The sequence below is a fragment of the Mercenaria mercenaria genome, chromosome 3 (assembly GCF_021730395.1).
Source record: "Mercenaria mercenaria strain notata chromosome 3, MADL_Memer_1, whole genome shotgun sequence".
Lineage (NCBI taxonomy): Eukaryota > Metazoa > Mollusca > Bivalvia > Venerida > Veneridae > Mercenaria > Mercenaria mercenaria.
In genome coordinates, this window is record NC_069363.1 from 21110591 (window position 1) to 21138508 (window position 27918).

At 35.2% G+C, this 27918-nt stretch overlaps 1 protein-coding gene across 1 annotated transcript; it reads right to left on the minus strand.

Annotated features, from left to right (window-relative positions):
- On the minus strand, positions 1–27918 carry LOC123525296 (uncharacterized). The gene is made up of 11 exons (XM_045304237.2): positions 27731–27918; positions 24352–24403; positions 22764–22933; positions 20241–20322; positions 18487–18688; positions 11051–11118; positions 9408–9484; positions 8702–8811; positions 6888–7000; positions 4167–4328; positions 1–3756 (listed from the first exon to the last, which is right to left on the minus strand). Exons 1-11 carry the CDS (start codon positions 27794–27796, stop codon positions 3665–3667), a joined length of 1194 nt encoding a protein of 397 aa, XP_045160172.1. The 5' UTR covers positions 27797–27918; the 3' UTR covers positions 1–3664.

The following is a 27918-nucleotide window of genomic DNA, read 5'->3' on the forward strand; positions in this document are numbered from 1 at the left end:
GGCATTTTAGTAGTTTATTAGATATATATATAAGTATCAACACCAATAATACTGTGATTACATGAAACACATATGACAACATCTTGATTAAAACAGAACAATCAAGTGGTGGTCGTCCAATTTTTTCAACACTGTTTACTGCCTTAAAGTAGAACTGCTAGGCCAAGAAACGATATGTCTCTAGCAGTAACATTAACAAAATAAAGAATTTCCAGAAAAGGATCTTTTCACAGTTTTGAATGACTTACTTTAAAGAGTGAAATGATTACAGAGATATATTCAGAAATCAATTTTGATAATTCAATATAACAAACATTACAATACGAGACAAAAGTGTTATCACTGACACGAGATTCAATCAGCATATGCATTTTATATTGACAGTTTAATTGGAATATTTTGCTTATCAGTAAATGAAAGCATTGGAAGTTAAATTTCAAATATATAAACATACTCCCCTTGTTAAATGTTAATGGATTCTGGGATATCAAAAAGGTGCCACACCTTCAGTAAAGCACTTTGGTTTTGAAAATTTAGACAAGAACAGTTTTCTCTACTTTACATTAATAAACAAGTAAAATGTGACATGTAACGTTTTGTCCTGTTAACCTTTTCTGACTGCACCCTGGTACATATTAGTTATACATGGGAAGATCTGTATTATTTTAGCACACACGGTATATCAACTAGACTACACATAATACACAACCTGATGCTTCTGGCAAATAACATATTAATATTGTTGTTATAAATATAATATAAATAGATATCACAGCTGCTTGTTAAATAATCTATATCTAATTTAAGTCCTCTCAGTCACACTCACAAACATCAACAGTAAGGTATTGGTAGTTATGCGCATTTCTTACCAAAAACTTATAGGCTAATGCTGTGTATAATGTGTATCTTGAATACATTAACTTTAAAGAGTAGCTATGAATAGAAAGCAAGTATACGTCCAGTGATTGGTTATGTTCATAAAAATTAAGTTTTGAACCTAAAACCAAGTTACGCCCCCAAAAATATGCATGATACACCATCACTAAAAGTCACTGAATTTTCTAACATTTTTATTAAGCTTTTGAGAAAGTAAAACCTAGTATCAATATTTCTAGTACAGCTTTAGACAAGGATGGCATGAAAAATGAAAAAGCAATGCCATTGATACTTATCAGTATGTTGAAGACATTAAAAGAAATTTTTAAAGTTTAGCCATATAGGAAAAACTAGCCCCACCGTCCTGGCCATATTTTTTGAGGAAATGGCATGATTTGAAGGAATTTATAATGTCCCCTTGGGAACATTGCTGTGAAACTAAAATGGTTTCAAAAAAGATTCCACATAGCTCTGCCCATTGATGGCCATGTTTTTTAAGAAACATTATTTGAAGGTTATTATTATTATTAATATTTTATGGTGGAAGTGAGTAAGCAAGCACCATTTGTGAAATCATTTCAAAATTGGGCCAGAGTTTTCTGAGGACAAAAAACTTGTTTTTCCTTTTTGGTTGCCATGGCAACCAGAATTCTGCATGAACAACAAAATTATATGATCCTAAAATCTCACCATGAGCACTACATACTCGGGTAAGCTAAATAGGTTTATCAACAGCTGTGGTTCACTTCTGGCCATAATGGCACAGTTGATTCATATTGGCTATTGGGTTAAAGCTCTTGTGCTAATATAGAGCTATACATCAACAGTAATAACTGCTACACTCTTACAATTGATTGCTCCACAAAATAGTTCCACAGTATGAGAGCTAGCAAGATTGGGCAAAATATCTCTTTTAAAAACAACACTGTCAAATTGTTTTATACTCAAAAAATGTATACAAAACAAATACACCTTGTCACAAGATTAAAACCTCTTTTATAATCTTAATGCTCCTGTTCTAAATACCTTTCTGGAAAAATTACCAATGGTAATAAAATCATCAAAGTTCATTAAATAAAACAAGAGGACCATGATGGTCCTGAATCGCTCACCTCTCCCCACATGACCCAGTTTTGAACTGAGTATGAAGTCGTTTTTTCTATAATTTGACATAGTGACCTAGTTTTTGAGCTGTGTCCCAGTTTTAAACTTTACCTAGATATCATCAAGATAAAAATTCTGACCAATTTTCATGAAGATCCATTAAAAAATACGGCCTCGAGAGGTCACAAGGTTTTTCTATAATTTGACCTAATGACCTAGTTTTTGAAGGCACGTGACCCAGTTTCAAACTTGACCTAGATATCATCAAGGTGAACATTCTCACCAATTTTCATGAAGATCTCATGAAAAATATGGCCTCTAGAGAGGTCACAAGGTTTTTCTATTTTTATACCTACTGACCTAGTTTTTGACTACATGTGACCCAGTTTCAAATTTTACCTAGATAACATCAAGGTGAACATTCAGACAAATTTTTCTGAAGATCCATTAAAAAAATATGGCCTCAGAGAGGTCAAAAGGTTTTTCTATTTTTAGACCTACTGACCTAGTTTTTGACCACAGTTGACCCAGTTTCAAACTTGACCTAGATATCATCAAGATGAACATTCAGACCAACTTTCATACAAATCCCATGAAAAATATGGCCTCTAGAGAAGTCACAAGGTTTTTCTATTATTTGACCTACTGACCTAGTTTTTGAAGGCATGTGACCCAGTTTCAAAATTGACCTAGATATCATCAAGATGAACATTCTGACCAATTTTCATGAAGATCCATTCAAAAGTATGGCCTCTAGAGAGGTCACAAGGTTTTTCTATTTTTAGACCTACTGACCTAGTTTTTGACCGCAGTTAACCCAGTTTCAAACTTGACCTAGATATCATCAAGATGAACATTCTGACCAATTTTCATACAGATCCCATGAAAAATACGGCCTCAGGAGAGGTCACAAGGTTTTTATTATTATTTGACCTACTGACCTAGTTTTTGAAGGCACGTGACCTAGTTTCAAACTTGACCTAGATATCATCAAAGTAAACATTCTGATTAACTTTCATGAAGATCCATTGAAAAGTATGGCCTCTAGAGAGGTCACAAGGTTTTTCTATTTTTAGACCTACTGACCTAGTTTTGGACCGCACGTGACCCAGTTTCAAACTTGATCTAGATATCATCAAGATGAACATTCTGACCATCTTTCATAAAGATCCCATAAAATATGTGACCTCTAGAGTGGTCACAAGCAAAAGTTTACGCACGCACGCACAACGGATGCTGCGCAATCACAAAAGCTCACCTTGTCACTTTGTGACATGTGAGCTAAAAATGGAACACATTTCATATAGAAATACTAGCATACCCTTTAATTAAACTGATCTGATGAAAATGTTAGTTTCTGTACTAAACAACTTTTACATTTTGTATACATGATAATTGATACTTATTGCATTCATGTCTAAATGTTTCAGAAGACTTCAGAAAACACAACATTGACAACACTTACACATCTATAGTAACTTGTTATACACATCTCAAATACTGATATTCACACATCTAAAGTACTGATATTCACACATCTAAAGTACTGATATTCAAACACCTGAAGTACTGATATTCACGTATCTAGGTACTGATATTCACACATCTGAAGTACTGATATTCAAACATCTTCCTAATGACTATGGGGAAAATCTTTTGATGGGACTTCTAAAAAATATTTTTGTCACGTAAGATCTTCATGTCCATGTGGATCATTAAGAGATATCTGGGAAAGGTCATCATCACTAAGGTCAAGGTCATCCATATCAAGGTCATCTGAAACATATTTTTTTTTTATACTTTTATGATATTCTCTAATAAATAATGGTAAATATTAAAGCAGCTAGAACCAACCTAGCTTTCCTTGCTTCATAATACAACAACAACAACTCACAGATACACTGTAAAATAATAGGTTTTTTTTATTAATTTGTTATTCACCCTTACGCCTATAAAAACAGCTAAATAAATAATTTATTGGAAAAGCTTTACAGAGATAACCACTTGGCACTGTTTATTTGTCCTATGTTGGTTGGTGACTTTCCACAATTGATAGTAAATGTAACAAGATGTTTCCTCTATTCACTAACCCTGATATAGGTGGGTAATTGAATATCTACCAGCACTCCACTAAACAGTATTTCTGTATGGGAAAAACTACGACATATGCAACTAAACAAAATTACCTGAGTCCAAACCATCAATATCGTCTTGTTTTGTAAACTTCTTATCTTTAGCTGTACCAGGTTCAAATTCTGTAAAGTCAGAACTTTCAGAACTTGCTCCATCAGATAGGTCTATATCATCTAAAATACCATTTTCATAGGGCTTTATACTGGGCGGTAATCCTGCAAATAAAGGATACATCAGTTAGGTCACAACCACCATGTTTCAGTTAAAAATGGAAATACACAAACGGTGATATAGTAGAGATAGCACACTGTAAATCTCGCAAAAATGTGGCCACAGACCACTATCAAAGCATACGAGGAAATCAATTTGTGACCCAATCAAACGTGTTCAAATATTTATTACCATTTTCTTCGATTTATTTTAAACCTTATTCTTTCTGCAAAGCAATGTAGTAGACAGAATGTTTTCAAGGCGTCTGAGGTGAAATTCAAGCAGGTTTTTTCTAAATTCAAGTACTTTTTCAAGGAGTTTTCAAGGACTACCATAGAATTCAAGGACTTTCCAAGGCCTGTGCGAACCCAGATAACTAGATGTGTGTCCATAGAACAAAGATGCCCCCCACTCATGACTGTCACTGTACACGGTTTTATGACTGAAGGTTAAACTTTTTTTTACGATGTTTGCAACATAAACTTTTAAGAACTTTATGTATGTGTTTTTTTTCGCTTAGTGAAGGACCATAACTCTGGCCTAGCGGAGTAAAATCCCAAAGAGAACACTCGGTACAAAATTTCATAGGCTATAAAACAATCATGTAATGTTTTATGACTCTAGCCTAGGTCAAGCACATTTTGACATACATGCAGTGTAAACTTTTATTTTTTACTAAGTCAAGGGCCATAACTCTGGTCTTGCAAAGTGAAAAAAAAAACACCTCTGGTGCACAAATTCACATGTTGGATATTTGTTTATGATTTCATGACTCAAGGTGAATTTTTTTTTAAGATATATGCAACACAAGCACTTTATGTGAATTTTTTCACTAAGTCATGGATGATAACTCCAATCTGGCTGAGTGAAATCCCAAACAGAACACCAGGTGCACAACTTCAAGTGCATGCATTTAATGTACCAAATGTATAATATACTGACTAAAGGTTAGGGTAAGTATCACCATGGTTACAAAATCTATACATTTAAAGTACTTTTAGCAGAGGTGACAAAAACATGCAAAAATAGCCCTTGGGTCTGCTGAACAAGTATTCCTTTCTTTACAAAATCATTTTCTTTTGATTTCTCTGAGCATGTTTCAAATAGATATATTGTTTTCCGTTATAAAAATGCTTAGATAATCAAATGTATGCTGATTATTGTACTTTACTGAAATATATTTTAGGATTATAGAAATTTTGAAAAATGTTTAAAATAGCACCATATCTTGGGGCAATTAAATTGAAACAAAGCTGGTGACCTAGTATTTTTATTTCATTTTTCAATACATCATAACATGATCTTTAAAAACAAAACATTTCATCAAAATCTATTATTGAGAAAAAAATTACGAAACTGTAGCGAGCGTCCTTAAAGGGCCAAAATTTGCTATTTTTGGTTTGTGAACAAGATAGAGACCACATTTTGCAATCAACTTTAATCAAACTTGCACATAACTTGTATTGGCATAATATCTCAGTTCCTTTCGAAAACTGGCCAGATCCCATCATGGGTTGCAGAGTTATGGCCCCTTAAAGGGCCAAAATTTGCTATTTTTGGCTTGTGAACACGATAGAGACCACATTTTGCAATCAACTTTAATCAAACTTGCACACAACTTGTACTGGCATAATATCACAGTTCCTTTCGAAAACTGGCCAGATTCAAAGTTAAAACTGGGTCATATGGGGTCAAAAACTAGGTCATCCGGTCAAATGAAAGGAAAAGCTTGTTAACACTCTTGTTCATTTGATGTGCATGAAACTTGGTCAGAATGTTTGTCATGAAATATCGAATGAATTTTTATCTGGATTATGTAGGGTCAAAAACTAGGTCACCAGGTCAAATCAAAGAATAAGCTTGTTTACACTCAAGAGGCCACGTTTTTTGGTCCAATCTTAATGAAAATTGGTCAGAATATTTGTCTCCATGAAATCACTATGTAAAACATGTTTACACTGTTATTGTGTGTTAGTCAGGTGAGCGACTTAGGGCCATCTTGGCCCTTTTGTTGAGTAAGTCAATGGTCATAACTCTGGTCCGACTGTGTTAGATCCAAATTAAAAGCTCTGGTGCACTGCTTCCCGTACTGAATAACAATCCTTTGAGGTTTGATGACTCTAGGTCAAATATTTTTTGAGATATGAACAACACCAATTGGAACGGACGGATGGACGGACGTTCCTACATATGGGTATTTATGAGGCTACTCTTTCGTTCTCTCTATTTTTCTTTTAGACACGTAAAAGAAAAATAGCTGCGCTTAAAACGAATGACATCAAAGAAAAGGTACAAATACCTATTGTTCCTATAGCCTACTAAGTATGCAAATGTAAGCTCGGATGGACAGACAGATGGATGGACAAGGACAACTCTTTTAGTGCCCCCTCCCCTAAATTTTGGGGGGCACAAAAATACATTCAATAATATGTCAGGTAACAGATTTTCTTGCTTACAAATATCTAAGTACCAGTATGTCATTAAAGATGCAATTTTTTTTATATATAATTGTCATGTGTGATAAATTCACAGTCTAGTATGACAGAGGATCGAGGAAAACTTACCATTTGTAAATAATGCTGACCTTGCTGTAGGTGAAGACCTTGCAGGACTGGTAAGAGGAGTAGAAGATTGTTCTAGTATGTCTATCTTATCTTTTAAGGCACTTAAAGTTGTCCTGAAAAACAGACACAAGGAAGGAGTATAATCTAAACATTTAAGTTAATTTAGTGTAAAGGTAGTCCTGCATTTTTGAATAACTCAAAGTGACAGATCTGAAAAAAAGCTAGAATAATGCCTGGTAGCAGTTATAGGGATGGAACAATTCATGCCGGGAATCTATCATATCCCATGTAACAGTCAGAGCTACTGTCTTTTTTAAGGTTAATGTGGACAATAGACAAGATTTTGATGTAAAATAATTCAAAATAACCATACAAGATAAGCAACTTTGTAAGGACTCCAAGTGACATTTGGCAAATTATGAACAAAAGGCACTGACTTGTATACTTTATTTGACCGTATGTTTGAAAATACTTTAAATTTACAACTACATGTATGAAAAGTTTCATTAAAATCTACTTTTTTTACATGAAAATGTCATCAAAATAGTGCTTTTCCCATAAAAGACTTTGTGACCAAGGTTATGCACTCTGTATACACCCTGATTAAGCAAGCAAAGGATGATAATTTTATGTAAATCCTGCCAGCTGTTTAGAATATAAGGTACAGACATGAAATAAATCTGTTTTACTTTTGACCTCTAGGTGTGACCTTGAACTTAGTCCTTGTGGCATGAACCACTCATGATTCTGCTGGTGAACAGTTATATGGTGGAAACTGAAATACTAGATTACATACAAAAATTTAACCATAAATTGCTAAAAGGGGCATGATTTTGTGAAAAAAGCTAAATAGAGTTCTGGAATCTGTGCAATGTAAATCAGTTTATCAAAGTGAATAAGTGTGTGAAGTTTCAATCTCATCCCAGAAGTGGTTGCTGAGATTGCAGCTTACATACAAAAACCTAACCAAATCGGGACATTCGTTTTCATTCTTTCTGCTTTTTTACAAATTGATTTCTCCGCTCTCCACCTCTGGTTCTAAATTTCCCCGACTTTTTTTCCAGTTTCCAAATTTCCCTGACCAATTAAAAAACTCCCAGACTTTTCCATGATCTTTCCTTGACTTTTCCTTGACTGTGGGAACCCACAGAAAAAATAAGCCATGCTGACCTTTGACTTCTAAGTGTGACCTTGGCCTTTGAGATAGAGTTCTGGGTTTGCACAATGCATGTGGTCTTATTGTGGGGCACATTTCTGCCAAGGAAGTTAACACTTAAGTGCAGACGGACTGAAATAAGCGAGGATATAATCAAAATAAAGATTGATGCCATCATGTTCATTTTGTTTTCCATTTCTTCTATAAGTTTAAAATAATGATTCAGTATCAATTCATAGTAGCTAAACTCTTTGCAGTAAAAATGAAAGCAGAAGGTTTGCTTTGGAAACAAATATGTTTATTAGTGATCAGATGGCTATTGAATATTCCAATATGTATTTGTAACACTGACTAATACCAGAATATCAGATTATCCCCGACTTTTAATATAGCCACAAGTAATTCTGATTAAATTGCAAAACAAATTCTGGCAGTAACTGTTGGCCTTGTATATTCTTGAACATGTTTTGGAAAATAAACCTTTCAACAAAAGCAGAAGAAAAAGAAGACATGTTCCATTCAAATAAATCTTGATTACTACAACAAAATGTGTTTGAAATCTATTAAACCACAAGATAATCTATGATTAAAGGGATATAGAAAATGGATTAGTATTAATCAAGATTTAATACTACAGATATAATGAAGGCAATCTTACCTGAGTTCATTGATCTGCATTTTCTCTAGCTGCCTGTTTGTGTTCATCAATGACAGAGTTGATGATGGTATCTGACTTTTCTTTTGAGTAAGTGATAAGGAATTCAGCGTCTTGAAACATGAAAACAACAATAGAAAAACATTAACTTAAGTTATGTTTTATATTTGTAAATAACTGAAATGTGCTACTTTTGGTTTGAATATTGATGGTGTACCTAGCTGGTAAATTGTTTGTTGTGTTCAACATTATGTTCTAGTGTATACAATTTGTGTCAAGATTTAAATCACAGAAAAAGCTGATACAAAATTAGAATTAATAATCTTATTGGTATTAGTGATGCATCTTTAAATACTGAACTTCTAAAGTCCTGCAACTTTTTATGTAGTTTGAATAAATTCTCTTCAGCACTTCGTGAATTATGCCATACTTAAGTAAATTTACTAAAGAGCAATAACTAAAACGCAAACAAGATAAAGTAATGGCTCTTGTACAGTGCACTTCCATGCAACGCCCTCTGTCATGTCATTGTGTGGAGTTTTAACAAAATCACTTCAATGGTTTCGGAGTTATGCACTGGACAAAAGCAGTACGAGAAAATTGCTTGTCTGGTGCTGCTCACAAAATAATGAAGTCAAGTCATATAAAGTAAACTTGCAATTTCACTTGATGTAAAAATTGGATCACAAAAACATGAAATGTGCTATACCCTGTCAAAACCATCCTGACGACGTTCCACTTCCCGTCTCCCTGATAAAACACTGGCAAGTTCTAGCTCAACTTTAGCTGAAAACATATTAAATCATTTTTTCACACACAAAAAAACACCACTATAGTTAGGAATCAAGATAAAAGTACAAAGTTTATATTTTTCTTTTCATATACCCGTCAGCTTCGTTATAACAAATTCTGACGACAAAACATTTCTGTGATGTAAAATAGCAGGCAAAAATGTACCAGCGTAGATTTTGAGTTCAGTTTTGTTGGCATACTGCATGTCTGAATAAACATATCCAAGTGTATCTAGGGAAACCTTTCACTATGTATTTTGTATGGGGGAAAAAAGTGTATATTTTCGGGAAAAAAAACAAATCACTTGTATAATAATATCAAGGATGGCCCTTTCTTCGAGCTTGCATGCATGTGCAAGGTGTAAAGGTTTTTCTATGACTTGAGGCAGAAACCTACTTTTTAATTTCAAGTAGCCATTTTTTGGATCATGATCTAGACTGCATAGCAATAAACATTTTATGAAGTTCTGTTAGAAGATATGTTATGTTTGGCTGTTAACAAAGTTTTTCAAATATTTGACCTAGTGACCTATTTTATTACCTTGGACGACACAGTTTATAACTGTCCATATAAAGGAAACATTCTGACCAAGATTCATTAAGACTAAGACATAATTGTGTCCTCTAGAGAGTTAACAGTAAAACTGCTGAGCAGGACACACAATGGTAGAGATAGGGCAATCACAAAACATGGTGCAGGACACACAATGGCAGAGATAGGGCAATCACAATAACTCACTTTCTACATCTCAGCTGATCCAGGTCACACAATGGCAGAGATAGGGCAATCACAAAACATGGTGCAGGACACACAATGGTAGAGATAGGGCAATCACAAAACATGGTGCAGGACACACAGTGGTAGAGATAGGGCAATCACAAAACATGGTGCAGGACACACAATGGCAGAGATAGGGCAATCACAAAACATGGTGCAGGACACACAATGGCAGAGATAGGGCAATCACAATAACTCACTTTCTACATCTCAGCTGATCCAGGTCACACAATGGCAGAGATAGGGCAATCACAAAACATGGTGCAGGACACACAATGGTAGAGATAGGGCAATCACAAAACATGGTGCAGGACACACAGTGGTAGAGATAGGGCAATCACAAAACATGGTGCAGGACACACAATGGCAGAGATAGGGCAATCACAATAACTCACTTTCTACATCTCAGGTCATCCAGGTCACACAAAGGCAGAGATAGGGCAATCACAAAACACGATGCAGGACACACAATGGTAAAGATAGGGCAATCACAAAACATGGTGCAGGACACACAATGGCAGAGATAGGGCAATCACAAAACATGGTGCAGGACACACAATGGCAGAGATAGGGCAATCACAAAACATGGTGCAGGACACACAATGGCAGAGATAGGGCAATCACAATAACTCTATTCTACATCTCAGCTGATCCAGGTCGGACAAAATCTATTTGAGCCAGGACAATATCCTATATTAAGCTACTATTGTAATATCCCTATTATACTGTACCTTTTTCTTTCTTCCAAAGGTAAATAAGTAAACATAATGTAAACTAACTTACCTATTCTGGATCTCACTATTTCTATATCTCGCCTGAAACCTTCAAGCTCGTCTCTGAAGACATGTTTACTGCAAAACAATATGACAGCATTTGACTAGGTAAACATAGCAAATTGGTAGAAATGTCAAAATTAGTACTATCTGTAACCTTTTAGTACTTGAAAGGCCATGTCTTAAACTATTTTCTCTAGTAAATCTATCTTATGATTCTGTTTATGTAGTACTGAAGCACTACACAAGCACAGTCACTCATTTTCACAAAGACTTGCAAATAAGCAGAACTACACAAAAATATAGATACCTATCATAGCATTTCAACAGATAAAACTGCATTTTTTCTTACAGATTTGTTGCGTATTTATCATTTGATAGCAATCTTTGTAGAATAATGGCCATGGTTAAGCCAACATTGAACTAGAAATTGCTTTTGTAAAAAAGCGTAATCTCCCCCAATGCAAAGTCCTATAGGCAAGAAGTCAATAGGGGTCAGGAGCAAAAGTCAAAGAGACACTGATGGTTGGCTGCAATAGGGATCATCTACTTGACATCCCGCTAAGTTTCAACACTCTTGGCCTAGTGGTTCTTAAGTCACTGTTCAGCTCCTGTGACCTTGACCTTTGACCAAGTGATACCAAAATAAATATGGGTCATCTACTCTGCATGTCCAATCATCCTATTAAGTTACATCATTCTAGGTCAAGTGGTTCTCAAGTTATTTTCCGAAACCAGGCCCCTGTGACCTTGACCTTTAATAGACTGACCCAAAAATCAATAGGGGTCATCTACTCTGCAAGTTCAATCATCCTATGAAGTTTCAACATTCTGAGTCAAGTGGTTCTCAAGTTATTGATCGGAAATTGTTTTCCATGTTCAAGCTCCTGTGACCTTGACCTTTAACAGAGTGACCCCAAAATCGATAGGGGTCATCTACTCTGCATGTTCAATCATCCTATGAAGTTTCAACATTCTGGGTCGAGAGGTTCTCAAGTTACTGATTGGAAACGGTTTTCAATGTTCAGGCCCCTGTGTAATTGACCTTTAACAGAGTGACCCCAAAATCGATAGGGGTCATCTACTCTGCATGACCAATCATCCTATTAAGTTTCAACATTCTGGGTCAAGTGGTTCTAAAGTTACTGACCGGAAATGGTTTTCAATGTTCAGGCCCCTGTGACCTTGACCTTCGATGGAGTGACCCCAAAATCAATAGGATTCATCTACTTTACATGACCAATCATCCTATGAAGTTTCAACATTATGGGTCAAGTCGTTCTCGAGTTATTGATCGGAAATGGTTTTCCATGTTCAGACCCCTGTGACCTTGACCTTTGATGGAGTGACCCCAAAATCAATAGGGGTCATCTACTTTAAATGACCAATCATCCTATGAAGTTTCAACATTCTGGGTCAAGTTGTTCTCGAGTTATTGAGCGGAAATCGTTTTCCATGTTCAGGCCCCTGTGACCTTGACCTTTGAAGGAGTGACCCCAAAAACAATAGGGGTCGTCTCCTCCATAAGCCCTACCAATCTATGAAGTTTGAAGGTTCTAGACCAAATGGTTCTCCAGTTATTGCTCGGAAATAAAGTGTGACGTACGGACGGACAGATGGACGGACAGGGCAAAAACGATATGTGCCCCCCAGAGGGGGGGGGGGGGGGACATAATTAGTTACAGACATAAGTAGTACTATGACTGTTTCTCTAGTTGAACTTCATTGTGATGCCCCCAATATAATTATTATGTATATCAATATTTCTATTTAAAAGCATTACATGACTCCACAGTTCCACAGATTGAGCTTTATGACCGATCTATATGCAAAACATGTTTATTGGGGTAGTAAGTCAAAAATTTGAAAAATATACTGTAAAATATACTGAATGGCTTGCAAGACAATAGTCAAAATATTGGATCTTGGTCCTTTGGACCTGGAGTATTGGCTGGCAAACCATTCAATAAGTATTATACTGGAAAATATATCTGAAATTTATTTCTCCAAAATAATTGAAAAGGTTATACATGCACTGATACAGTGATACAAACTTCATTTTAAATGACAATGGGAAAACATGTAAATACATCTAAAATGTGTCACAGTATCCTAAAATAGTCCATGAAATAAATCTACAAATCAAAACTCTACAAAAAAACAACTTGGTTAAATGGAAGGTAAATTCTTGTTACAGTACAAGAATGAATCAAAATTACTATGACTCTTATTCTCCATAGCATGCCCAATCCACTTTAAAAGAAAAACTTGTGAAATATACAACTAAAAAATATTCTTTGATTGATTTTTTATTTATAACCATACCAGTCTATCAAGGATTATTAGTATACTGGTAATCAATAAAGGTTTTCTTTCAAGGATGGGAAACTATTCACCAATATTAAACCATAATCCTCTTCTATTAAGACAGATAAAATCCTTCCAGAGGCTGCTTAGATACAGGTCAAACAAAATGCTGTGATCATAAAACCCCTAACCTCCATGTGTGACCATGACCTTGGACCTAGCAGACATAATTGAAGCTAGTTTGATAAAAATTCTTTCAGTGGTATGTAAGACATAGGGCAGACACAAAATAAGCTATCTGACTGTGGTCCTCCAAGCCCAACCTTGAAGTTGGACTGAATGAACTGGACTGCCCACGACTGTTATCAATATTAACATGTATACTACCTAAAAATCAATCAGTCTGAAATAACGCAATTAGACCTTTGACCTCTAGGTATGACCTTGACCTTTGACTTGCTGTTCTGAGCTATATGATTTGCATGTAATTGTAATGAGGTTAACAACTTCCTTTCAGCAGGTTATAAGATACAAAGTCAACATGAAATATTGACTTCTAGCTATGACCTCCATCTTCAAGCTGGATCATGCATGATTCTAGTCACAGTATCATTGCAGACATTTGTGTGTAGCTATTTGAAAATCAATTAGCCAATATGAAATAAAACTGTGTGAATTTAGATCTCAAAGAGTGACAATGACCTTAAAACTAATAACCTAGGTTGTGTACTCTGCATGTCATCTTGAAGTGGTAAACAATTGATGCTAGTTTCATGAAAATCCTTCCAGTGGTTTAGAAAATATGGATTGTACATGTAGGTAAGCTATTTGACCTTTGACCTTTAAGTGAGACCTTGACTTCAGACGCAATGATCTTGGTCATACTGACTTTCGATGTATTATAGTGAACATTTATGTGTAGTTATTTGAAATTCTGTTGAATTTATTTGGCAAAATGTTTCCAGAAAGGAAATATGAATGACTGGATCAATGAATATGTATGACTCTGCAATAGCATATGATCTATGGGTAAAACGATACTTTAAAGTAAAATGTAAAAAGTAAGGAGATGTGCCATGTATCTACAGGATGTTTCAAGTAGTGTCAGCATGAGTTATCAAATACAGGAGCTTTTAGGTTCTTTACTCTACATTCTACATCATACTTTACCTTCTACAGAAGTCTTGTTGAAACTGTTCAACTTAGAATTTTATATATATTTACAACTTACAGAGATTAAAGTACATTCATCAAGAAGTCCCAAAACACATATATACATATATAAACAAAATATGACAAACAGACAGCTGCGTTGTATGTATACAGTTTATGATTATGTTCAACAACTAAGAATATTTCCTACAGTACAGTGTATTTCATTTATCAGCAGTATGAGACAGAGAGAGACAAGAGAGCAGGCTAAAATAAATGTATGACAAGAATTAATGTGACACTATACATTTTAAGAAAGCTATCCTAACAGTCAAGCAAGCCTTTGAAATAGTAAACAAGAGGGCCATGATGGCCCTATATCGCTCACCTGTTATCATTGCACTTGAGGACAAAAAGGTCCTCAGTAAAAATATTTAAGTCCAAAGGACAGGAACAACAAAGGGAAGAAATTTAAGTAAAAAGAAAAAACAATTCTTACAAGGTACAGATATGTCAAAATGCACCTAAAAATTGGAGGTACCATCCATGTTGTACCACAGAAAAGTGGTCTCGGTTTAACTAATGACAATTATGAAGTTTCAAATAAGTCCTATAAGTACTTACTGATATAAATCCATTTTGATTACAATCAGGGGAGGTAATCAGATATAAAATAACTCTGGAACCTACGATTGGATCTGATTTGTCATGGAATCTAAGATTTATTGTTGTTGAAGATATTTTGGAAGTTTGTATCAAATAAAACCATAAATGAAGTCTCTATATGGCTGCAAAAGCCAAAATAGCCAATTTTGGACCTTTAAGGGGCCATAACTCTGGAAACCATGATGGTGGGCCAGTTCAAGAAAGGAATCAAGACCTTGTGGTGATACAAGTTGTGTGCAAGTTTGGTTAAAATCAAATCATAAATGAAGCTGCTATTGTGCAGACAAGGGCAAAATAGCTAATTTTGGCCCTTTCAGCGGCCATAACTCTGGAACCCATTATGGGATCTAGCCGGTTCAAGTAAGGAACTGAGATCTTATGGTGACACAAGTTTTGTGCAAGTTTGATTAAATTCAAATCATAAATGAAGCTGCTATTGTGCAGACAAGGTCAAAATAGCTAATTTTGGCCCATTCAGGGGCCATAACTCTGAAACCCATAATGGGATCTGGCCAGTTCAAGAAAGGAACCAAGATCTTATGGTGATACAAGTTGTGTGCAAGTTTGGTTAAAATAAAATCATAAATGAAACCACTATCGTGCAGACAAGAAATTGTTGACGCACGGACGCACAGACGACGGACGAAGGGTGATCACAAAAGCTCACCTTGTCACTATGTGACAGGTGAGCTAAAAACAAGAGCTCTCCGTAAGACAGCCAAGCTCGACTATTCGAAATATTGTCACAGAAGCAGGAAATTATTACCCAAAATGTTAAATATCAAAAGAGTTTTAAGTTCGAAAGGGGACATAATTTGACCAAAATACATATCAGAGTTATGGGACTTGTTGCTATCAACTAGTTTTATAACCCCGAATAAACATGTTAAGTTTCAATTCAATATCTGCATTAGTTTTGGGGATAGTAACTTGCATGTAAACTTTAACCAGAATTTTCTAAGTCCAAAAGGGGGCATAATTTGCTCAAAATACATGTTAAGAGTTATGGAACTTGACCCAGTGAGGCTGGTAATTGACCTAGAAAAAGAATAAATAAGTTTCAAAGCTATATGCCTTTTGGTAATAGCTGTATGTACTTGCACGCAAAACTTTAACCAGGATTTTCTAAGTCCAAAAGGGGGCATAATTTGCCCAAAATACATGTCAGAGTTATGGGACTTGGTGCTATCAACTAGTTTTATAACCCCGAAGACACGTGAAGTTTCAATTTAATATCTGTAGTGGTTTTGGAGATAGTTACTTGCATGTAAAACTTTAACCAGGAATTTTAAGTCCAAAAGGGGGCATAATTTGCCCAAAATACATGTCAGAGTTATGGGACTTGACCCAGTGAGGTAGGTATTTGATCTAGAAAAAGAAAAAATAAGTTTCAAATCTATATGCCTTTTAGTAATAGCTGTATGTACTTGCATGCAAAACTTTAACCAGAATTTTCTAAGTCCAAAAGGGGGCATAATTTGCCCAAAATACATGTCAGAGTTATGGGACTTGACCTAGTGAGGTAGGTAATTGATCTAGAAAAAGAAAAAATAAGTTTCAAATTTATATGCCTTGTAGTAATAGCTGTATGTACTAGCACGCAAAACTTTAACCAGAATTTTCTAAGTCCAAAAGGGGGCATAATTTGGCCAAAATGAAGGTCAGAGTTATGGGACTTTGTGCTATCAACTAGTTTTATAACCCCGAAGACACATGTGAAGTTTCAATTCAATATCTGCATTAGTTTTGGAGATAGTAACTTGCATGTAAAACTTTAACCAGAATTTTCTAAGTCCAAAAGGGGGCATAATTTGCTCAAAATACATGTTAGAGTTATGGAACTTGACCCAGTGAGGTTGGTAATTGACCTAGAAAAAGAATAAATAAGTTTCAAAGCTATATGCCTTTAAATGATAGCTGTATGTACTTGCATGCAAAAACATAACCAAGGTGTGACGCCGACGCCGACGCCAGGGTGAGTAGAATAGCTAGACTATTCTTCGAATAGTCGAGCTAATAAGAATTTGACATTTTCTTAACTGGGACATCTATCTATTATATTAAACTAAGCTGGGTAATGAAGATTCAAACAATCAACATCACTTTCGTGAACTTGCTAGGGCACTAAAGTAACATTGCTGTGAAATTATTTTAAATCATGCAGCAGTTTCTGAAAAGAAGTCTTATTTTTTTCCTTTTCCTTCAACCAGAATTTTGCAGAAATGACTTACTGGTAAATTTGATGGAATTTGAAAGAGGATAACCTATGAAACATTCCTGTGAAGTTTGGCTGAAATTGGCTTTGTGGTATAGGAGATGTTCTTTAAAGAACAAAGGATGAACAATGGACAGTTAACAATCCAAAGAGCTGACTATAAGCACACTGTGCTCAGGAGAGCTAAAAACCTCAATGTACAAGATTCAAAATGGAATGGAAGTTAAAGAGTTGATGTTTTTGCTAAACTGTATTCAGTTCACAAGAAAATGGAAGATATGATTTTTTTCCTTGTAATATTTTTGTGTAGTTTCCCTACCATTAAACAAGAGCTGTCCGTAAGACAGCCAATGCTCAACTATTTGAATTGTTGTTCTAGAAGCAGGAATATTACCCTTAATGTTAACATATCTATAGAGTTTCAATCCAGTACATGCATCTGCATTAGTTTTGGAGATAGGAACTTGCATGCAAAACTGTTACAAGAAGTTTTTCAGTTCAAAAGGGGACATAATTTTGCAAAATATATGTAAAAGTTATGGGACTTGATGTGATGACCTAGTTTTATAAATACGAAGAAACGTGTTAAGTTTCAATTCAATATCTGCATTAATTTTTGGCCAAAATAAATGTCTCAGTTATGGGACATGATGCTATCACCTAGTTTTATAATGCCGAAAACACGTGAAGTTTCAATTCAATACTGCAATTTAGTTTTTTGTGATAGTAATTTGCATGCAAAACTATAACCAGGATTTACTAAGTCCAAAAGGGGGCATAATTTGCCCAAAATACATATCAAACTTATGGGACTTTATCCTGTGAGGTTGGAAAAAGAAAAATAAGCCATTTTGGTCAAATACACAAAATTCTGTGCCCATTAAAATAAAATTGTTTCACAGTAAACATTTCTAGAATTGAAACAAGACAAATCATGCGATACATTATAACAGTACAAGTTAAAGCTTTAGACTCCTATTTTTCCATTTTTCATTCCAAGTTGTCTGAATAAAGCAACATAGCATTACGATATATTTTTTACATTTTCTCCTCTAACAATTTCATACAGAACTAAACAATACACTAAATTTCAGCAGACAACTTACATTTCTAAAACATCTCTATTCATGGACAGTAACTGTGTGTCTGAGAGCTGGGAGTTACTTCCCTTGGCCGAGCTGATTTGCAACTGACTTTGCAACAACTGCACTTCTCCTAACATTTCCCTTCTCAATTGTTCAATGCGACGCTCAACACTTGGGTCAGGACGTCTGTCTCCTGTCCGCTCTGTAAGCTGAAATATTTCATCTGAAAACAACAAACAATCCTTTTTGCTACAAGGTTGAAATGGTGCACTGCCTTCTTTGCTACACATATACTCAAAACATTTAAACAAAAACATGCATAATATGAAACTGATCCGACTTCAACTCACTCCATAACATTTGAAAAGAACTGTCTAATAACAGCACGGAAGGAGACATTTTTCAATTCGATAGTAAATATCTTATTCGGTATATCGCATGCCGATCCTGATTTTCGTCACTATGCGTAGGATCAATTCCCTATCAATTTAAAGGTAGATTTTGGAATAAAAACAACACTGCCCATATTGTATTGTATTGTATTACAGGTAATTTCTGCCTCTTGGATAGATGCACCCTCCGGAGAGGTATATTTATTTATATGAACTGTGCTCACTAGGTGCTTTTATTTACAAGTGCACACTACATGTATATATACCATATATCTGTATTTGTTCTGATGTTGCGGTTCAGACAAATTATGTGGACGCTTATTAGGCACAAGGAAAAGGTGTATTCTTCCAAAAAAATCCGAAGTCAGATGCTCTGTGCACCTGCCGGAAGTACACATTTTTTAATTCGATAGCATATATCTCATTCGGTATATTGCGTGTTACCCTAGAGCATCGATCCTGATTTCCGTCATTTTTGCAACGAAAATTGGTAGGATCTATTCCCTACTATTCTCAGAATGCAACCTTATGACTGGTCAGATGCAAGACTGAGCTTTAAACCAACCTATCAGACGCTTGAGTTTTGAGACCAGTAGCAGTTTTAAAATCTAGAACTCAGGACTTCAATCAAAGACCTTTGAATACAATGCAAATGTTCTTCTGACTGTGCTTCCACTAATTCTCATAGAATTATGGAATCATGAAGCAAGTCATGATATTCTGTCATTTTTGAAAATGGAAACAACGCTGTTTTTATGTGTGTGTGTTTGGGTTTCACATCTTTTTAACAATTTTGCAATCATACAAACAACTTTGTGATATCAAATTCAATGTAATGTACTTTCAGTGTAAAAAAAATAAGGACCATTTTAACTCACTGAAACAGCGCTAAATTTTCTTTTTATTTTATGCTTATTTATGTTGAAATAAATATTTTGCAAGAAATTTCAATCTCAACATAGGAAACAGCTACATGTAAATGAAAGCAACATCACAGATGTCTTGTGGTGCTATAAAATTCTATTCACTTTTCATTATTTGCAGCATAACACTATGAAATTCTTGTTAAGTAACATTATTTGAATCGAGAAATAACTACAAAGATGGAAGTGTGATTACAAATTCTATCTGGATTTACCAAAAATAAATAAAAATTAATACACAATGTACATCAGTAAAGCTATATCATTCACTGTGTGTGACATGCAGTGAATGAAATGGATTATATCTCAATGCAAAAACGAAGTATTTCATCAATTAGCATAAAATTAAATCAAATCATCTTACTTCTTACAAAACAGTCACATTACCCTTATTCTGTTACAACAGTCATATTATCTTATTTTTTACAGCCACAATGAGCAACATTATTAAATATCTTACTTCTGAGATCTCTGATTTGTTCCTTGTAGTTATGTCTGTCCGTCTCTAGTCTATGTACAATGCCTCTCAACTGGTCTATAGCCTACAATATATAAAATCAGCATTATGACTCAATACATAAAATTACACAGCAAGGTCCTGAAAAAGCATACATTGATTTCCTTTATTAATGCCTCCAGAGGTGTTGTATTTTGCACAAGGGGTAACTTTATTAAGTCCCTAAATAAAAATTTAAACTATTTTAGTAAATATAGACAATAAATCAAACTTCTAATGAATGGATTTTAACAATTATAGTACTATCATAGAGCTGGGTTTCACTAACAAGAGGACCATGATGGTCCTGAATCGCTCACCTCTTCCCACATGACCCAGTTTTGAGTATGACGTCGTTTTTTCTATTATTTGACATAGCGACCTAGTTTTTGAGCTCATGTGACCCAGTTTTGAACTTGACCTAGATATTATCAAGATAAAAATTCTGACCAATTTTCATGAAGATCCATTGAAAAATATGGTCTCTAGAGAGGTCGTAAGGTTTTTCTATTATTTGACCTATTGACCTAGTTTTTGAAGTTACGTGACCCTGTTTTGAACTTTATCTAGATAGCATCAAGGTGAACATTCTCACTAATTTTCATGAAGATCTCATGAAAAATATGGCCTCTAGAGAGGTCACAAGGTTTTTCTATTTTTATACCTACTGGCCTAGTTTTTGACCGCATGTGACCCAGTTTCGAACTTGACCTAGATATCATCAAGGTGAACATTCAGATCAATTTTCATGAAGATTCATTGAAAAATATGGCCTCTAGAGAGGTCAAAAGATTTTAATAATTTTAGACCTACTGACCTAGTTTTTGAACGCAGCTGACCCAGTTTCAAACCTGACCTAGATATCATCAAGATGAACATTCAGACCAATTTTCATACAGATCCCATGAAAAATATGGCCTTTAGAGAGGTCACAAGGTTTTTCTATTATTTGACCTACTGACCTAGTTTTTGATGGCACGTGACCCACTTTCAAACTTGACCTAGATATCATCAAGATGAACATTCAGACCAACTTTCGTACAGATCCCACAAAAAATATGGCCTCTAGAGAGGTCACAAGGTTTTTCTATTATTTGACCTCCTGACCTAGTTTTTGATGGCACGTGACCCACTTTCGAACTTGACCTAGATATCATCAAGATGAACATTCTGACCAATTCTCATGAAGATCTCATGAAATATATGGCCTCTAGAGAGGTCACAAAGTTTTTCTATTTTTAGACCTACTGACCTAGTTTTTGACCGCACGTAACCCAGTTACGAACTTGACCTAGATATCATCAAGATGAACATTCAGACCAACTTTCATACAGATCCCATGAAAAATATGGCCTTTAGAGAGGTCACAAGGTTTTTTTTAATTATTTGACCTACTGACCTAGTTTTAAATGGCAAGTGACCCAGTTTTGAATTTGACCTAGATATCATCAAGGTGAACGTTCTGACCAATTTTTATGAAGATCTTGTGAAATATATGGCCTCTAGAGAGGTCACAAGGTTTTTCTATTTTAGACCTACTAACCTAGTTTTTGATGGCATGTGACCCAGTTTCGAACTTGACCTAGATATCATCAAGATGAACATTCTGACCAACTTTCATAAAGATCCCATGAAAAATGTGACCTCTAGAGTGGTCACAAGCAAAAGTTTACGGAAGCACGCACGGACGGACGACGGACACCGCGCGATCACAAAAGCTCACCTTGTCACTTTGTGACAGGTGAGCTGAAAAAAATTTGTTGAAAAAATGGGGGAGGAATGGTGTTTGTTAGGGGAAGGGCAATTGTCACAGAATAAACAATAATCTTACAACAATTATATTTAGCTCCATAAATATTCTGTAATATTGTGAGAACAGAACTGATTTTTTTAAACTGCATGAGAAATTTTAACACTGTTCAAATAATCTTGAAAGTATCAGGCAGTATTCTATAGAGATCAACAACCCAGCTAAGGCAGAGTGTTAATGTGTAAAGATGCAACACTCTCAATACTGCATCAAGACAAAATTAATGACAAAACAAGTATGCCCGAAGGTAGAATGTCAAGCCTGCCAGCTGACAAGTGTGACCTTGATCTTAGACCTAGGGACTCTTGCGCATGACTCCCCGTTTCATAATGGTGAACACTCATGCCAAGTTACATCAAAATACCACCATGCATGAAGAAGTGCTCTGGACAAACTTCAATTTGACCTTAGACCTTCAACTGTGACCTTGACCTTTGAGATAGGAACATAAGGGTTTGCGCATGACACTCCTTCTCATTGCAGTAAACATTCATGCCAAATATAAACAACATTGGTCCATGCATGTCAAAGTTATGGTCTGGACAAAATCGGACAGACGCACGGACGGAATCACGCATGCACATTCACCAACCTGCTAAAAGTGACGACTACATCGAGCTCACCGCAAGTGGGCTCCACAAAAATTAAAGCATTACCAATAACTTATCATCACTCACATTATTTTGCTGTTCTATTTTATCTAGAAGAGTCTGTGTGGAAGGATAAGGCATGACAGAGCTGGTTGTAGTGCTGGTGTAGAAGTCAGCAGGAAAACTCTGGTTGTACATAGTAGGTGATCCAACAGGTATCTCCAGCATTGAAGTACTTCTTTTCATAGGAGTTGAGTCTATATAATGCAATAATGAACCAATCAAATAACTCGCAAGTGCATAGAAAGACAGAAAGAAAAATAAACAAGAGGGCCCTGAAGGCCCTGCACGGCTCACCTGATAACTTAGTATCTAATTTAGCCTAGATATCACAGACAAACATTTTGACCATGTTTTATGTAAATCAAGTAAGTCATTAACCAAGTTTTTTAAGAATTGACCTAGTGACATGGTTTTTGATCTCAGGTTACCAACTTTTGAACTAGACCTAGATTTTATATAGACAAACATTCTGACAAAGTTTTAAGAAGATAACACAGAAAGTGTGGCCTAAAGTGAGTTAACAAGCTTTTTTTATGATTTAACAGTGGCCTAGCTTTTAGCCTCTAGTAACCCAGTTTTTCACTTGACCTAGATTTGATAGAGATAAATATTCTGACAAAGTTTCATTTACTGTGAAATCATTAATATTCGTGGACGATTAATTTTTGTGGATTTCATGGTTGAGTCAATCCACGAAAATTTAATCCCAACGAACAAGTAAAATTCCCATTCATTTTATGTTCAAAAGTTGAAACCCACAAATTCATATCCCCACAAAATTGCCATTTTGAACAAAACCACGAAGTTTTATGCCCACGAAATTAAATGATTTTACAGTATATAAAGATGATATAGAAAATGTGGCCTCTAGAGTGTCACCAAGGTTTCCTATTACCTGACCTAGTGACCTAGCTTTTGACTGAAGATGATCCAATAACGTACTCATTCCAGATTTTATTGAAGGTAATATTCTGACTCAGTTTCATTAAAATTGGGGTAAAACTGTGACCTCTAAAGTGCTGAGTGTCAAATGATGGACACAGACACAGGGTGATCACAGGCTTGCCAATAATCATTTTGATTTGTGTTTTACAGCGCACATACACAGTACGGGACTAAAACTTTGGTTTTCGCATCACAGCTCATTTACATTGAAATAAAAATATGAGGTATGGAATGAAAAAGTTTATAATTACTGGAATCACAGGGACACAGAAAACCTAAGTGTTCAGACCATATCAGTCACCTCTTACGACTGGGCAAAGGTCAGTGGTCTGGAACTACTGCTTCAACAAATTGTCCCAGGAAAACACCGAACAGTGTAACCTTTTAGCACTCATATATTATCCATTTTTGTAACACATACAGATATACATAATTTATTTCAATTACAGTAAGGAATTTTCATCACAATGCAGCCTTGTGAACTGTTTGGAAACAGCCTTCTAGATCAAATTATGGTGAAATTACATTTTTGAGGTCGGAGCTTTTTATGCAGAAATTTCAAGTACATGACAATTTAATGAATATATCAATACCTATACTTTTGAAATTTAGTTTGTTGGTAGGTAATAATCAAACTGGATTAACGGAGTTAACAAATCATACTCACAATATTTTGGAGCCCAAGTCACATTCTTCACTCCATTTGTATCATACTTGTTCTGAAAATATAACATCGAGCTATAAAAAGTAACTGTTACAAAGTTGTGTTTAATGTTTTGTTTTGCACAGAAAAAAGACCATCTTTATATCCTTCATTAATTATACACATTTCATAAATATTTATGCATCACGAAAATCTTTTAAGATCCATTTTAAAGTGCTTGGCTGAGATACTTTTTTAAAATCATTGAGTGTATTTTCTGGTTTGACATATGATATTAAATTTATTTTGATGCGGCATTAGTGTGATATTTTTGTAAATTCACTGCAATTTAAGGCATTATACAGATTTAAAGAGTGGTATTGAATGACAACACATGCCAAACCCAGTACAGTATAAGAGATAACAAGAAACGTGGCAATGCCACGAAACCAGGTTTTCAACACTTTTCATAAGAATAAAAAAGTATACTGAATCACAGTGCACCACTTTAAAACACAACCCTAACCCTATTTTTAGTAACAATGACCTTGACCTTGATCCCAGAAACCCCAAAATCAATCCCAAGCTACAACTTTATGTAAGTTTTCTATACACCAAGTTTCATCATGATAGCTCATTCCTAAGTTAAGTTATTGACCGGAAACCCTTTTTCTATTTTAAGTAACAGTGACCTTGACCCCAGAAACCCCAAAACCCCAAAATCTATCCCAGCCTTTGTCTTGATATAAGCAACATACATACCAAGTTTCATCATGATAGCTCATTCCTAATTTAAGTTATTGACCGGAAACCCTTTTTCTATTTTAAGTAACAGTGACCTTGACCTTGACCCCAGAAACCCCAAAATCAATCCCAGCCTTTGTCTTGATATAAGCTACATCCATACCAAGTTTTATTCAAATATCTTTACCAAAACAAAAGTTATTGACCGGAAACACCAGTTTGACGCCGCCCCCCCGCCCGACCAACGACATACCCCAATCTAATAACTCAGGTTTTCATTGAAAACCTGGTTAATAAACATGTCCACTCAGCGATGCCAGACCAGAAAGAAAATGCATGTACATGTTATACCCTACTCATAGGTATATTACAAGAACAACTGTCACAAATGGGAAAATATACAAGCCATTTCAATCACCCATTTCTCAAGTAAAACACTCAGTTCCATAAGTAACAAGAGCTCTCCGTAAGACAGTGCGATCCAATATCCGGCGATTTGACAGTAAAATGAATTTATGTCTCAGTTATATAAGGAGACCTCTACTTTAAAAGGAAGATACACCAAGATGATGATGGTAAAGATATATTTTGAGTTTCAAGTCATTATCTTATACAGTACTAAAGTTATGTCCAGAAAACGAAGTTTGTCAAAAAATTTAAGTATGAAAGGGGCATAATTTGGTCAAAAATACAAATCAGAGTTATGGGGATCGTTACCGCACATGCAGATGATGATGATGATAAAGATACATTTTAAGTTTCAAGTCATTATCTTATATTGTACTAAAGTTATATCCAGAAAGTGAAGATTGCCAAAAAAGGGACATAATTCTGTCAAAAATACAATTAGATTTATGGGGAATGTAACCACACATGCGGATGATGATTATGAAGAAATATTTTTAATTTCAAGTCATTATCTTTTTAAAGTATCAAAGATATGTCCATAAACGAAGCTTTAGAAAAAATTTAACATGAAAATAATTCCAAGTATAACAACTCGGTGATCTTGACCTTGGGTTTAATGGGCCTAGCCCCTGTACTTTGTATATATGCTGGACAATGTTAATGTGAAGTTACAGTAAGATATAAGCAAAAGTAACTAAGATATGACAGAAAAACAAAGGTTGTAACTCTGGTCTGACTGATAAAAATCCTGAACCAAACCATCTGTGCACAACTTCACATGCTGAATAATATTCCTATGATGTTTCATAACCCTATGTCATAATATACTTTTTGAGATATGTGCGACAAAATTTTTATGCCTTTTTATCATTATGCATATTTTTTTTACTAAGTCAATGGCCATAACTCTGATCTGACTGTGTGAGATCCAAATTAAAACCCCTGGCACACTACTTCCCGTGCTGAATAACAAGGTGAGGTTTGATGACTCTGGATCAAATACTTTTTGAGACATATACAACACAAATTGGGACAGACAGAAGAACAAGCTAGGAAAGATATAGAGTGGTGGAACCTATGCTCGCGGTATTTTGTACATATATAATCTTTTTAAGAAGCAAGAAAAAATTATTATTTCGATTTGCCTATGTAAAAACATAAAGTTATCCTCCTTTTATGGAAACATATTGTTGATGTGCGTCATCACGTGACTTTAAGTTATCTCGTGAGCTATCGACACGGCATACGTGAAAAGGTGAAAATTCGCCCTGAAGGGAACCTATGCTGGCGGTATGTTATATCGATTAAACTAAGGCGAAAAAAAAAATCAGCAGGCTAAAAATGAATAAACAAGCATATGCGAATATAATATTTAGAACATTACTCATTTATTATGTGAAACACAAAAGAAACGAGGATAAAATTTAGTATGTGCCTCTATGTGTATATTTCCCTTACAGAAATGGAATCACTATTAGAACAAAGCTTAAAAACATATGATAATGTTATTTAAAAACAGAATGTTCAAGTATTAAAGATTCAAACAACGACAGTGATTAACTCACTAATGTTTCCTACACTTCTTTTGTGTGCAGGAAATTAACTCCTCCCTACATCTCAGAAAGAGCCATTTGGACTTTGTCAAAATACTAAGGTCAACACCGATCTTTTCATGTTTCGAAAGGCACTCGTTGTGTAGCCAGGCGTCACATTCATCACATCTTGCTCTTAAATGTATCTTATATCTGAATTTGATGCATGATTTCTAAAAAAAAACAATTTTAGTTGCGTGATTTTGACATATCTGTGTAAGATTTGTGTGACGGATACAGATTGCGTAAAATATATCGGCTGCTGTATATGTCACGTGAGCGGCACGGGCGGCTATCGCTACGTTTGTTGTAAAGACATTTCACCACTGGTCGGTGTTGAACATAGATGAAATATTTTTATCAGTGCTTCTGCAGAGAGCGTATTCATCGAAATACCGCGAGCATAGGAATACCGCGAGCATAGGTTCCACCACTCTAGGAAAATGGCAGCCATGACTAAAGGTTACACACATGGTGGAAACATCTTGAGATTTCACAATGACTGTTTAGGATATCCAAACAAAAAAGTTTGCATGATAAAGATAAAAGGTTTATCTTCAATATCATATATACAGTTTTGAATGTATTTTGCCTATTTTGGGATTTAAATGGGGGAATAAGTAGGGGGCACGAAGATACAATAAAAGGGCATATATTACCTTTACTTTCGAAAGATTTGCTTTTGTATCGTTTATGATTGAAGTAAATTTCCTTTCCCAGTCCATCTTGACTAAATCTTGCAATATTTTAGCCAAATGCGGATGAAAAATTCCCTTTTATCATCGTTTTATGTATTAAATCATTGGCCGGATCTCGAATGTCAACAAAGGAAGTTTGGCAGTTCAAG